The 13,778-nt window shown below is 40.9% G+C and overlaps 1 protein-coding gene across 1 annotated transcript in view; it reads left to right on the forward strand.

The window, feature by feature from the left end:
• The first annotated feature begins 65 nt into the window (after window positions 1-65).
• The window catches only part of ST6GALNAC3 (ST6 N-acetylgalactosaminide alpha-2,6-sialyltransferase 3), a 612,627-nt gene continuing 598,914 nt past the window's right edge, over window positions 66-13,778 (forward strand). Inside the window, exon 1 of the mRNA XM_006146060.3 lies at window positions 66-201. Within this exon, the coding sequence (XP_006146122.1) occupies window positions 184-201 (18 nt within the window). The 5' untranslated portion in view covers window positions 66-183. The remainder of the gene's footprint in view (window positions 202-13,778) is intronic.

The raw sequence follows: 13,778 nt of genomic DNA on the forward strand, positions 1-13,778 counted from the left end.
GGGGCGGGGGCTGGGGGGGCGGGGTCTGTGCCCGCGCAGCCAGCCCGGCGGTCCCCTTATTTGGGTCTGCGGGAATGTGGGCTGGAGCTGTCCTGCCGCGGTATCAGCCTCCAGCCTGCCGCCAGGACTGCCCCTGACCCAGGCGCTCCCGCTGCTCGGTAGCAGGAGGGCCGGCGGAGCGCCATGGCCTGCATCCTGAAGGTAACGACTTGGATCTGTGGCTCGGACGCGTGGTTGGCCAGCCTCTTGCTGCTAAGAGGCACAGAGTCAGCCGCGGTCCCACCGCATCCTCATCTCAGTTGTCTTTTCCTGGCATTGATTTTCTTTTTGTTCCTTTGGCAAATGCATATGGAGGGAGATTCTGAAACATGCAGCTGGCACAGCGTCTTTTCCCACCATTCCTGCCTGCTGCTCCTGCATTGAAGGAGCTGCTGACTGCTGGCTCTGGGGAGAACAGGGCTGTGTTCGGAATAATGGGGATGGCAGAGAGAGGAGGGGGTGCCCCTGAGGGTCCCAGGGCTCTGTTGATCCTGAGGCCTTTTAAGAAGGGGAGGGGGAATGACTCGAAATGGGTTGTTGGTGGTGAGATTGAATGGGGGAGAGTAAGCAAAGGGGAGTTCTCAGTATTTGATCATGTGAAGACAGAAACTTCTAAGTTTACAGGTAGTCCCTTACGATGCGTCTTCCATGAGCTGTCCTTGTTCTTTGTGCCATTACCTCTACTTTGGGAAAGTTCACAGGAGGATGTATTTATTAGCAGAGAATCTTGAATTCTCCTATGTTCTTATATTTGCACAGGCAAAATGCTTTACACCCTATCAAGGCCCACTCAGCCACCTCTACTTTGTTGAGTTGTGTTTCTCCAAGTCTGAGTCCTTTGCTTGGATTGAGCATCTTTCAGGTTCACAGTCTTGTAGCTTCAAGTGGAAGGACTTGGTGTGTGTGAGGGCCCCACTTAGGAAGAACTTTCCATCCTATTGAGAGAAGGTCACTCCTCCGTTGTTCTGCACTGCTGTTGCTACAAGTGCCTGACCCGACTATGAGAATCAAAAACGTCATGAAAGGTTTTCCAGGCCTCCACTGGAGAATGCAAAGGCTTGTCTCTTCCAAGTTTGGGGGAACTGTGTATAGCTGAGGAAAATATCAGAAAATTATTTGTGCGTGTGTGTGTTATTGCAAAATAACATTTGTTTCTCTGCAGGATGATTTGAAGCCATCTACCACCATTCTAGTTACATGATCATCTTCCAACATGCCTTGGTATTAATGATGCAAATGAGAGACTAACCTAGCAGAACTTGTTTCACTTTCTTTGAGTAAAGGAGATCAGACATTTCCTGTGACTTTTCTGAACTTCCTCTGTTTGTTTCAGAATGTTTTCCAGGACATAAAAAATGGTAGCAAAATCATGAGGTATGAATAAATTGGCATTACAGCATGAGATTTTTAACTTGGAGACTCAGCATAAGGACTGAAATATAAATATGAGTTGTCTGCACTATTTATTGAGTTATTTACTGAAAGGGAAATTAAATAGCATAACTTTTATTGTTGGCCATCTTCTTCCATTTTGGTTTCTTGCCTGTCTTGTCCTCCACGTGTTAAAAACAACTTTAATGTCTATCCCAAGCCACATGTGGATCTGATTCAACCTAACATTGACTTCAGATATTTGGAACATATCCGAGTCCTCTTTATCTTTCCTTCTCTGAAACTAATCCATGAAGCAGGTAACAGCAAAGAGCAAAAGGATTTGGACTCAGAAAGCCTGTATTCTGAATTCTGACTGGGCCCATTGCTACCTAGGTGACTTTGGAGAAATTATTTAAAAGTTTCTGAAACTTAATTTTCTCTGTGTAAGGTCAAAATAATAGCACTTACTTCATAAGGTTGTTGTAGGGATGATATAAGTGGGGTGTGAGAAATACTTTGTGGCAAGCATGTAATATGTGCACTTTTCCCTGACATAATAGTCAGTATAGTTTAAGTAATCCTTACTGTATTGTTAGTCTGATTCATAGTTTTTTTATTCTTACATAAAACCATGAAAAGTATCATTGTTTATTAACCCCATTTTACAGATAAGGAAGCTAGTGTTTATGAGTTTAAGATATCTGCCCAAGGGCCAGCCACGGCATGTTGGTTGAGACAGCAGGATTCCACATGTCTGGCTGCGTGACTCAAGTCCTGAAGCAGGCAGCTTGGTAAACTCATCAGGTGTGTGTATATGTGTGAGTGCCAGAGTCCTGAAAAAGAGAGAAACGGAGGAGAGGTGATTGATGTGTAACCATCCTCCAAGGGCGTTGCCTTATTACTCTCCCATCTCTGTCTGTCTCTGGAGAGCGTATGTGCCCCCAGTAAATTAAAAAAAAGAAGGAAAGAAGGAAAGAAAGAAAGAAAGAAAGAAAGGAAGAAAGAAACTGAAAAAGAAAAGGAAGAAAGAGAAAAACCAGGTATTTGCTTGAACCCACACTGTGTTAAGAACAGAGCGAACTGACTTAGACCCACGGGACTGCCGTCATCCTTTGATGTTGTTCCTATACTTGCCCAGGTGAGGATGACTTTCTAAGGCACTCTAATGCCATTTAGTCCTTATTACTTTTGACCAACAAGGTATTTTGTGTAGTGATGGTCTATGATAGACATTTGCTGTCTTTAAAATGCCACACATGGAAGAGTTGAGAGTACAGATTTCATTAAAGACCTGGGTGCAGTGCAAACTTGGCCTCTTGTGTATGATTTTAGACAATCACTGCACGTTAGTGCTTCAGTTTCTCAACTTTCAGAATGCATATAATTATAATAGTTGCCTTACAGGGTTGTAATGAGAGTACAATGATAAACTTATTTCTTTAATTTGTGTGTGTGCATTATGTGGACTTGTGTTGTTGTCTACAAGGCAAGAAAGACTTTCCTCTACCTCCTTAGGTTCTATGGCTGGGCCCAATAATTAAACCAAAAAAATTAAACCAGATCAACAGGAGAAAAACATACAGATTTTATTTGATGTTAGTGTTTTTAAGAGTACACAGAGGACTTCATATACAAGAAACAAAGGCATAGAGAAAGGGATATTCCTGAGAACTTACATAACATTTATCAAAGAACGATAAATTATGGAGACATAATAAAACAAAGGATAACTGAGGTTGGGTTAAGGATAGTAAATTGTGGGAAGGTGACTGGGAAACATACGGAGGAAACTAATGAAAAAAAATTTTTTGGAAGTAAGTTTGTGCAGCTTTATCTTGATGACTCCTCATCTTGATGATAAGAATATTCTTTCACAGAGGAAATTTTGCCCTGCTTTTAAGTAGAAAGCGGGAAGTCAGAGGAACCTTCCTGCATTTGCTTCTTTTCAGTTGCCCTCAGGTCAGAATGATCAATATACACAAGTGGCATATTTTGGTGTCACATGCTCTAGTTTCCTTCAATCACAAGATGTGTAAACTGTTGACCTTATTCTCAAATTTCCTACAGTATTGTAAGGGAGATGGAAAAGTAAATGAATGCTTATGTTACAATGTGAAACAATAACATAGGTCTTTGGGAGGCATAACAGATGCATGGAGAGAGCGAGAGTAAAGAAGAAGCTTCCAAATGATGGTATTGGGTTGGTTTTTGAAAACTGAATAGGCTTAACTGTGATGGAGCTTATGTTTTAGAAAGGTAACTTTTGAGTCAGTGTTAACTTTATTCTGGTTGAAAACTTTAATTTTTTCAACAGATTTTTTTAGGCTAGATTTTATTACCCATTTTTACATATGAGAAAACTGAGACATAGAGGTATTGATTAAAGTATAGTTATTGCCTGCATGATAGTGACCCTAGTCATGAGGATCTCTGCATCTAGCTAAAGGAGAACTCAGTGCCATGACAGTTGTTGGTGGTCTTCTACGGGGTATGGGACTATCTCCTAAAACAGTGGTGCTCACCCTTTTTGGCACCAGGAACTGGTTTTGTGTAAGGCAAGTTTTCTACTGGGGCAGGAGGCCAGAGGAAGAAATGGTTTTGGGATGATTCAAGTTCATTTTAGTTCTATTATTATTACATTGTAATATATAATGGAATAACTATGTAATATGCAATGAAATAATTATACAACTCACCATAATGCAGAATCAGGGAGTCCTTCACTTGTTTTCTTGCAGCTAGATAGCCGTATCTTGGGGCTACTGTGAGAATCAAATGCCACCGCTGATCTGACAGGAGGCAGAGCTCGGTCAGTAATATGAGTTATGGGGAGCAGCTGTAAATACAGATGAAGATTCGCTGTCTTGCCTTCTGCTCACCTCCTGCTGTGTGGCCTGGTTCCTAACAGGCCACTGACTAGTATTCGTCTGTGGCCCTGGGATTGGGGACTTCTGTCCTAAAGGCACTGGCAGGGGTCCTGCTGCTCACTTTGGGTTGGCTTTCATAGTAAAATGATAATGACCTCTATAATCATTTTATACACACAGTGTACAAGATGTACATTGTACAGACTTTGAAGCCAGAAATAGGTGGGTTTTAATTATGGTTCCCCTACTTAATAATTGTATAGCCAGGAGCAACTTTCTTAATTTCATTGCCCAGTTTCTAAAATAGGCATGATCGTGTGTTCTTCAATGGGTTATTCTAGGGGTTAAACGAGAATATCTGTATATTGAAAAGGCAGACTAGTTATACTGCAGAAAAACATAAATGAAAACCCTCTAAAGCTTACATAGGTTTATTTATTGCCATATTCCTTGTTCGGCAGCTCTCCTGTGTAGCCCTGCCATCAAGTAATCAATTATCTCAAGGACCAGTCTCTTTTCTTTCCATTAAACGGCTCTCATGTTTTTAGGATCATAGGGTCCTCTGTTGGATCCTCTGCCTTTAGCTGTCCCAGCAAAGAGGGAAAGATCTCACAGGGTGTTTAAAAAGTCCTTGACATTTGATAGATAAGAAATAGATCTGCTTCCGTACGTACTAATTTGAACATTAGTTATGTTAAACTTCTTAGTTTATATTAGCTATTTGTCTTTATTTTGTAAGCCACGGATACTTTAGAATTATATATAATTAAACTCATTCATATTTTCTTCTATGAATTCTGCCTTTTGATATTTAACAAATTATCAGGTGTTGTTTTCAGTTTACTGTGTATTCAACACTGAAGTGGACACTGAGTGGACCATGTGGATTCAAGATGCTTATGAGTTGTTTCTGCCTTGGAGCAGATTATGGTCTTGCCAGGTTGGTGAGGCTCATGAATGTGAAGCAGTTAGATGATAACAAAATACATCCTTGGCCAAGCTACCAATATGTTTCCTCCAGTCATCTGTGTTCTCATATTTATCTCAACTGTTAGGAAATTAGATGAATGGTGACCAAGTCATGAACATGGTGTCTTCTCATTTACTCTTCCTCGCTCTGCCCCAGGCCCAATCTTTCACCATATCATAGCAATAGTGTCTCAGGAAAGTCTCTCAAACCTGCCCATTGCTCTTCATCCTAACTCCCTCTGCCTTGTTCAGAGCTTCATATTTTGTTTGTCTTTGAAAGGAGCTACCTTTTTTCAGGCTCCTCACAATTTTTCCCATCTTCAACATCACTGCCAGAGTACTGCGCTCAAATGCAGTGCTGATCAAGACATTTGTAGACTGCAATGCTGTGTCGGCTTCCCAACCTTTGTGTGATAAACCTGATTTTTTTTTTTTTTTTTTTTTTTTTTTTGCCATGGAGCAGTGAGCTCTCAGGAGATAGAGACAGGAGAAAGGGAAATTGAGGAGCCTGCCTGCCCCGCTCCCAGGGAGGATGGTCATGCCACAATGTTTTCTCCTCCATTCTCCTCTTTGGATTTTGGGCATGCAAACACACATGTGCCCACATGTGCCTGGTGGGTCCAGGACTCAAACCACTGTCAGCCATGTGGGAGTCCAGTGCCTTGGCCACTAAGCCACATACTGGTTCCAAGCCCAATTGTACCACTTGGCATTCAAGTGCCTTCAGAATCTGTCCCCTGCCCACATATCTGGCATTATCACCTACTACTCCCTCACCCATGGTCTAGACACTTACCTAAATGCTTCTCAATCTTTAGATGTATTATCTCCCTTCACTGCTCTGTATCTTTATAGTATATCTTAGGGATTGAGAACCTGGGTTCTGGTATCAGGCCAACATGGTCCAGCAATGAGATCTCTAAGCCTTATTTTCCTATCTGTGAAATGAGACAAAAATAGTTCCTGTGAGGAATAAATGAACTAATTTCTTTAGAACAGAACCTGGTACATAATAATTTCTTCGTAATTATGAACTTTGGTTGTTATTCTACATGTTATTTTGCTGGCAGGAAATTCCTTCTGCTATCATTTTTTTCCCCCCCACTGGTAAAAGTTCTACTCATCTTTCAACTTCTAGGTGTCACATCTGTTGTCAAGCCTTTCTGAGCTTCAGTAGGCTTCTTCACTGGTCTTATAGTCTTAGTTTTTGATTCTGGGTCAACAGATATTAACATATAATATCAATGAACTCTTTTTAAAAGATTTTATTTATCATCATTATTGCTATTTTTAAAAATTTACTACAAGGCACATGTGCTTGAGAGAGAGAGAGAGAGAGAGAGAGAACGCCAGAGCCACCAGGGTCCAGGACTCAAACCATGGTTGGCCATGAGGGAGTCCAGCACTTCAACCAATGGCACCTGTTGGTCCCTGTTGATGATAAACTCTTTACATGGCCAGCTCTCATTTGATTATAAACTTAGGAAGTACTTTGATAACATGTCAATCTGCCAATGTTTATTGAACATCAGTACATAATACAGTTTGCACCTTAAGTAAGGTTACAAACTTACTGGGAAGATAAATACACTAGTAATTAGAAGTTGGCAAAATCCTTTGAAAGATATACTTATGGTATGGGAGTATATAGGTGGAATGGTTGTGGTTACTAGCCTCCTTTGGGGTAGAAAAGGCATTGTCTTATTCAACTTGTTATCCCTAAGAACTAGCCCGGCTCTCAGTAAGTGCTACCTAAATGTTTGTTAAATGTCTAATAGATATAGATTTTATTTTCTCCAACATAGAGCAAACAGATAAGTTTATCAGTTAGTTTGTTCCTTTAATTCCTTCTTAGTGTGTTTCTTGTGGGTCTGTTTTCACTCCTTATGTAAAATCTGGTGCCAAATTGAAATCTGGAGAAAGAAGAGAGAACTAAACTGGAAGCAAGAAAGAATGGAAGCACAGGAGTGGCTTAACTTTTGTTATGATCATTTTTGTTTCCAGATTAAGAGAAACAAACAAAAAAGAGAAACAAAACAAAAACCAAACACCCACAACCAATTATGAGATTTCAAAGCATTTGAAAATAATAGGACTTTGCTGAGATTGGAGAGTCACAGAAACTTCACAGGTACACATCAATAAATCTGAAACTCTAGGATAACCCTAGCAAATAGACAAGACAAGGTACTATGTCTAATAAATCTACTATGACAGTTCTTACTGCTGCCCAGGAAATGCTGAAGTCTCAGCAAGCTGGCTGGCCTAATTTTCAGTCTTACAGTGACTGAGTAGATGCTTTTTGCAACATACATTAGCACACTTTGGGGAATGAGTGGCTTGAGTAAAAGCAGTGCTCTTTGGACAAATTGATAACTATAGCAACAATGGTTGCCCTTTATTGAAGAGCTAGAGCACTCAGGCAGGATCTTGCACTATGTAAACTTTTATTACAAATGAAGAAACTGAAGTTCAGAGAAATGAGTAACTTGTCCCAGTTCTCTTGGTTAATAAGGAATGGAGGTGTAGGGTTCACTGGCTTCATGTGGTTATGTAGTGTGTCTTTCACCTACGATGCCAATTAAGTGAATATTCATAGGGCTTTTGTGCTTAATGTCACCACCTTCTATCCCAGGCAATACTCAGTCTAGACAACTTCCTAAAACCAGCCTGGTGGGGACCACTTTTTATAGCAGTGTTCTTTTGTTTGTTCCTTCCTCGAGTTTCCTTTGTGACAGAGGAACAAGAGGAACCAGGGGACCATAGAGAATGGGAAGATAAGAAGGTTTTATTTTGGAGAGGTTTTTGCTATAGGATGCGTGCGCTCCCCAGACAGAGAGAGCCAGAGAGCCAGAAAGCGAGAAATCACCCCCCCCAAGGGGGGATGGCCACGCTGCAATCCCTTCTCCTCCATTCTCCTCTTGGGATCTTGGGCACACACGCACACGCGCCCAGCATGAGTTTTAAGCAACCGGTCCGGGACGCGAACTGCAGTGGACTACATGGGAGTCCAGTGACATAGCCATTATGCTAACCGCTGGTCCCAAGAACGTTTTATTTCTATGTCTACCATTGAATAGTGGATTGACTCTGGCCAAGTTATGTGAAACCCCTGCCCACGGAACCTACATGTCCTTGAGGGCAGAAGTGAAGAAATGGGGCGAGAGTGAAGGAGAAGGGTGGCATAGATTGAATTTTCTCTAAGACCAAGCACAAGGCTCCTTCAGAGCTCTGGGAAGAGGCCTTTGCATTTTCACATTTTAAATTTTATACTCGATTTCTTAAAGAGGCCCGGCAAATTATATAAACGTCTGGCTCCCCAGTTTAGATCTACCCTGAGATAGTGTTAGAAACCAAGAGATAATGCTCCTGAATGCACTCCGCTTTGCAGAGTGCACTGTACACATTGTAAGTAGAAATGGCAAACCTGTTACTAGTATTATTCATAATGATAACAAACAGCTGGAATCATGGAACCTATCTTGGAGGCTGGTGAGAGAAAGGAGCTCAGATATGCAGAAAACAAGAAGTCTATTAAGCTTTCTAGTGGGATACTGAGCGTAGTTATGAAATCTTCACTCTAGGAGAAAAATTTCTGTTTGTGAGCATTTAACACTCACAATTGGGAGGGAATGAGTGAGTGCTTTCTGTTTCCTGGCTTTTGGGAAAAGTGAAGTAAGGCAGTTTCCTAATTGGTTAGAGTAGATTGACAAGTGTGGTGGGATCTCATGACTGAAAGCTGCAGTTAGCTCCTGGTTATTAAAAGGCTCATTATTGAGTGTATGGATTATCCAGACTCTGTTTATCTCCAGCCATTCTGTTGCACACCTTTTATGCATTTTACTGCCAATTAGCACCTCCATCTGAGCAGGGAAAGGAAGAGGCGCTAAACCCCAAATTGGTTAATTCATCTCCCTGTTAGCAACTCTGCAAAGGTTTGGCAGCAGGAAGGCAGTTATAAGAAACAGCTCAAATAAGGTGAAGGGATTATCTGTGCTTTCACTATTGCTGTCTTTCCCAGTTCAAGAATTGAGAGTAGGCTCTGGTTTTTATTTTAAGCTGATTTAAAGTCATTAAGCTAGAGACCTTGGCCTAGGATTTCAAGAGACTTTAATAAACAGCAGCCTCAGGGTAGGTGACATTCTTTGAGAGACCCTTGCCCCACAGCCCATATCTCCAGGCCTCTCTTTTCATTTCCTGTGTGATGTGGAGGGGTAGAGATTCACATCTGGTACTTGGGAGAGTGGCAAAATATTAACTCCTAAAGGGATTAAGACCAGCAAAAGAGATGTCTAATACTTGGGTCATTCTAATGTTTGTGTAAAAAATGTATGTGTCTTTGTATATACATAATAAATATAAATACACCTTCACACTCATTCAATCATATCTTGTTTTGGGGGAGGAGGAGAGGTTTTTGCTATAGGGCACGTGTGCTCACCAGAAAGACAGAGACAGAGACAGAAAGTGAGAAATCACCCCCCAGGGGGGATGGCCACAGCACAATCCCTTCTCCTCCACCCTCCTCTCAGTATCTTGGGCATGCATGCACACGCCTGGTGTGATTTTTAAGCTGCTGGGTCTGGGACTTGAACCACAGTTTTCTACGTGGGAGTCCAGCGACATAGCCATTATGCCATTTGGTCCCAAAGCCTATCTTAATACTTACTTAGATTTGAAAGCTATCACACCAAAATCCTTTTCTGGAAGGGACTTCTCTTTAATTTCAAAGGTGATTTTGTTTCTTAGTAAGTTTATTAGCTGTGTAGTTACCAGTTTTTATTTACAAAATGAAAACTTCTTTGTCCAGTTAGGAGAAGGTCATGATCACAAGAAAACTGGAAGTAAAATATGTTATTTCCTGGGTTGGGACTAAGTCATGATCTAGGATTAAAATCTGGTTGTGGCGCTTATAGTAGATTTTAAGAAGTAAAATGAACAAATGATTGTCCTGAGATAATGTCTTTCCTTGGGACCAGTGGGATATACACCTGTAAGCAGAGAGCAGGGCTATGATTCCTAGTGTCACTGTTTGGTTAGTGCTTGCCCCCAGGAGTGCAAGTCTGTCTGTGAAAGGTTTGCTTCTCAGTCAGGGAACATGGTAACCTAGGAAGGAACAATGTTCTCTAGGATGTGGGCAGTAAGGATGTCATGGGTGCAGAGATCTGAGCTAGTCCACCTCTCAGTCCCATTCCAGACATGTGATAAACAGAAATAATAACAGTATCTTTTTTAATGCCTAGTAGCACTGCTGTCCAGAGAAATAATGCAGGCTACTTTTGTAATTGCACATTTTCTAAGAGCCACATTAAAAAAGTAAAATGTAGAACTTTTAGAATTTACTTTAGTCATACAAGAAGACATCAGAAAAGTCTTAGAAAAGTGGAATAAATGTATGAGTTTATTTGATACAAAAACATCTTGGAATCCATGTAAGTTTTCCATTTTTCACGAACTTTTTGAAGATCCCTTTATATATCGTATTTAACCAAGTATGTCCAAGAAATTTTTCACTTCAACATGTAATCATTATAAAATTGTTGAGATATTTACATTCTTTTTTCTTAAGTAGTCTTTGAAATCCAGTGTATATTTTACAATTACATATAGCATTTCTCAATTTAGATTTGCTAAATTTTCATCAGAAATACTTGATCTGTATTTAGAGTTTACAAATGTATAGTTAAAAAAAATAATTAGGAGGAACCAGCAGTTAGCATAATGGCGACTCCCGTGTAGTCCACCGTGGTTCATGTCCCGGACCTGGTGGCTTAAAACTCACGCCGGGCGCGTGTGCGTGCATGCCCAAGATCCCGAGAGGAGAATGGAGGAGAAGGGATTGCGGCGTGACCATCCCCCTGGGGGGTGATTTCTCGCTTTCTGTCTCTATGTCTCTCTCTGTCTGTCTGGCGAGCGCATGTGCCCTATAGCGAAAATCTCTCCAAAATAAATAAATAAATAAATAAATAAATAAATAAATAAATAAATTCGGGGCCGCAGGTGATGTGGTGGTTAAGGGTGGACTCCCACATGGCCGACCGCGGTTCAAGTCCCGGACCTAGCAGCTTGCTTTCTCACTCTCTCTCTCTCTCTGTCCACCTCTGGTTAAATTAAAAACAATAAATAAATAAATAAAGTTAAATAAAATAATAAAAAATAGATGCACATATCTAAGTTGCTGCAGACATGTTAGTCTTCCAGTAGCTGAATGGAATATCATGTTTTAAATGTAAATAAATTAAAATAAAATGAATTAAAAATGTTATTTAGCTGGATCAGACATATGTCAATTCTCATGGTTAGTGGCTGCTCTATTGGACAATGTGTTCATTCAAGTATTCATCCTCACCATTGGAAGAGACCACTGACCACAGGGACAATGAAAAGCAGTGTGAGATAATGGGAAAGACTTCTCACCAGGTCAGGAGCAGAAGGGAAGGACACACCTGTTGGATTAGAGTCTTGGCAGCCAAAGTAAGGGAAGTGATGAGCACTTACCAAGTGCCTGAACCAGGCCTTTAATAAGCCCATGAAGTTTTATCTGAAAATGGAGCCCTCGGCTTTTCCATAGCCTAAGCCACCAGATGTTGTGCAGCTGTGAATTCTCTCAAGGGGGTGCTGCTTTGTGGGATGTGTGAGTTGGCAGTTGGCTCTTTTGTCTCAGTATGGTAGTATGAACTCTTTGGGGCTTTGAGGTCAGAGACAGACTTTATACACTTTTATTTGAGCTGTTTCATTGCTCCAGGAGGGCAGTACACATATGGGAATGATTTAGATGTCCAGAATAAACTACATGTCTTCTTTTTAAGTCAAGAAAGTAAGGTGATTGGAGTTCCTTCGTAGTTTGCATAGTTTTATTGCTTATTTGTATGTATGTAAAGTCAGCAATGTGCTGATAGACATATGTCCAATGGTTCTTAGAGCAAATCAGTTTGTAAATTTGCAGATCTGTTTTGCCTGCATTTCCACATTGTACTTCTGCCTGCTACAACTCATTTTTCACATTTTGTCATGAGATGAAAATTTTGTTATATTAACAGTAGGTGCCATTTGCTGAGGGCTTTCTTCGTGTCAGGCAGCCTAGGCTACCAGGTAGTTGACAGATATCAACTCACAACAGACCTTCAGGATGGATGGTCATACTTTCATGTGACAGATGAGGAAACGGGTTCATATAGCTTAACAATTTTACTAATGTGAGATATAGTCCTTGGGCCAGAGCTGGCATACTGCCTGTTTATATATAGCCCGTGAGTAAGAATGATTTTTGCATCTTTAAGTGGTTGAAAAAAGTTGAAATAAGAATATGATTTCATGATATGTAAAAATTGTATGAAACTTAAATTTCAGTGTCCATAAATAAAGGTTTTTTGGAACACAGCCACGCATATTCATTTTTTGGTGCTTTTATATCACAGTGGCAGAGTCGAGAAATTGAAATAGGGACTGTATGGCTTGCAAAGCCAAAAATATTTACTGTCTGTCTTTTTTTTTTTTTTTGAGAGTTTTTTTGCTATAGGGCGCATGCACTTGCCAGAAAAACAGAGAGAAAGATAAAAAGCGAGAAATCACCACCAAGGGAGGATGGCTATGCTACCATCACTTCTCCATTCTCCTCTCAGGATCTTGAGCACACACACACACGGACCTGGTGTGAGTTTAAGCCACCGGGTCTGGGACTCGAACTGTGGCCAACTATATGGGAATCCCGTAACATAGCCATTATGCCAACTGCTGGTTGTGTCTCTTTACAGACAGAGTTTGCCAACCTCTATGCTAGACTGTTAAATTCTCTCAGTAGATATTAGAATCAGGGTCACAGCCAATGCATTTTTTTCTATACATACATGCCTGGTGCTAGCTCTGGTGCCTCTCTCCGTGCATATCTAGGGACACTTGTGGAAGACTGAAGATTAAGGAAGACGAGTAACTCCCCGAAGTCATATAGTAGTCAAACCCAAAATGTGTACTCCTAGCAAATATACTGACCACATTGCTGTTCAACCTGAACTGCATCAGGACTCAGTGAAGGACTTGTTACACTAGAGATTGCTGAGTCCCATCATCCAGAGTTTCTGAGTTTGTCTGGGGCAAGGCCCAAGAATTTGCATTTCTAACAAGCCCTCACCTGTTGCTAATGATGCCTCTCTGGGGACTGCACTTTGAGCAGCCCTCCTGCACCATAATCCAGCTCCATAAATAGTTGTTCAGTTATGGAAGCTGCAGAACAGGGATTCAAACCCATGCATTCCTTAAAAGAAAGTCCACCATATGTTTAGAAATTTAGGTTCAGTGTATTCCAGTCAATATTTCAGACATTGTGATCATTTGATTTTTGCCTTCATTGTTCTCAGCATATCCTAAGCTTTCTGATGATGCTGTGAGGCTTAGACCACCATACACGTTGAGAAACGTGTGCCCCTCTACTGGGAAGCATGGGACTGGATTGATACCTCCCTGCTGGAGGAATCAGTTTTCTGGATAATCAGTTCATGATGAGTTATGAATCAATAAATATTGTTCCTGCTG

This window comes from Tupaia chinensis, unplaced genomic scaffold, assembly GCF_000334495.1.
Source record: "Tupaia chinensis unplaced genomic scaffold, TupChi_1.0 Scaffold000164_1, whole genome shotgun sequence".
NCBI lineage: Eukaryota > Metazoa > Chordata > Mammalia > Scandentia > Tupaiidae > Tupaia > Tupaia belangeri.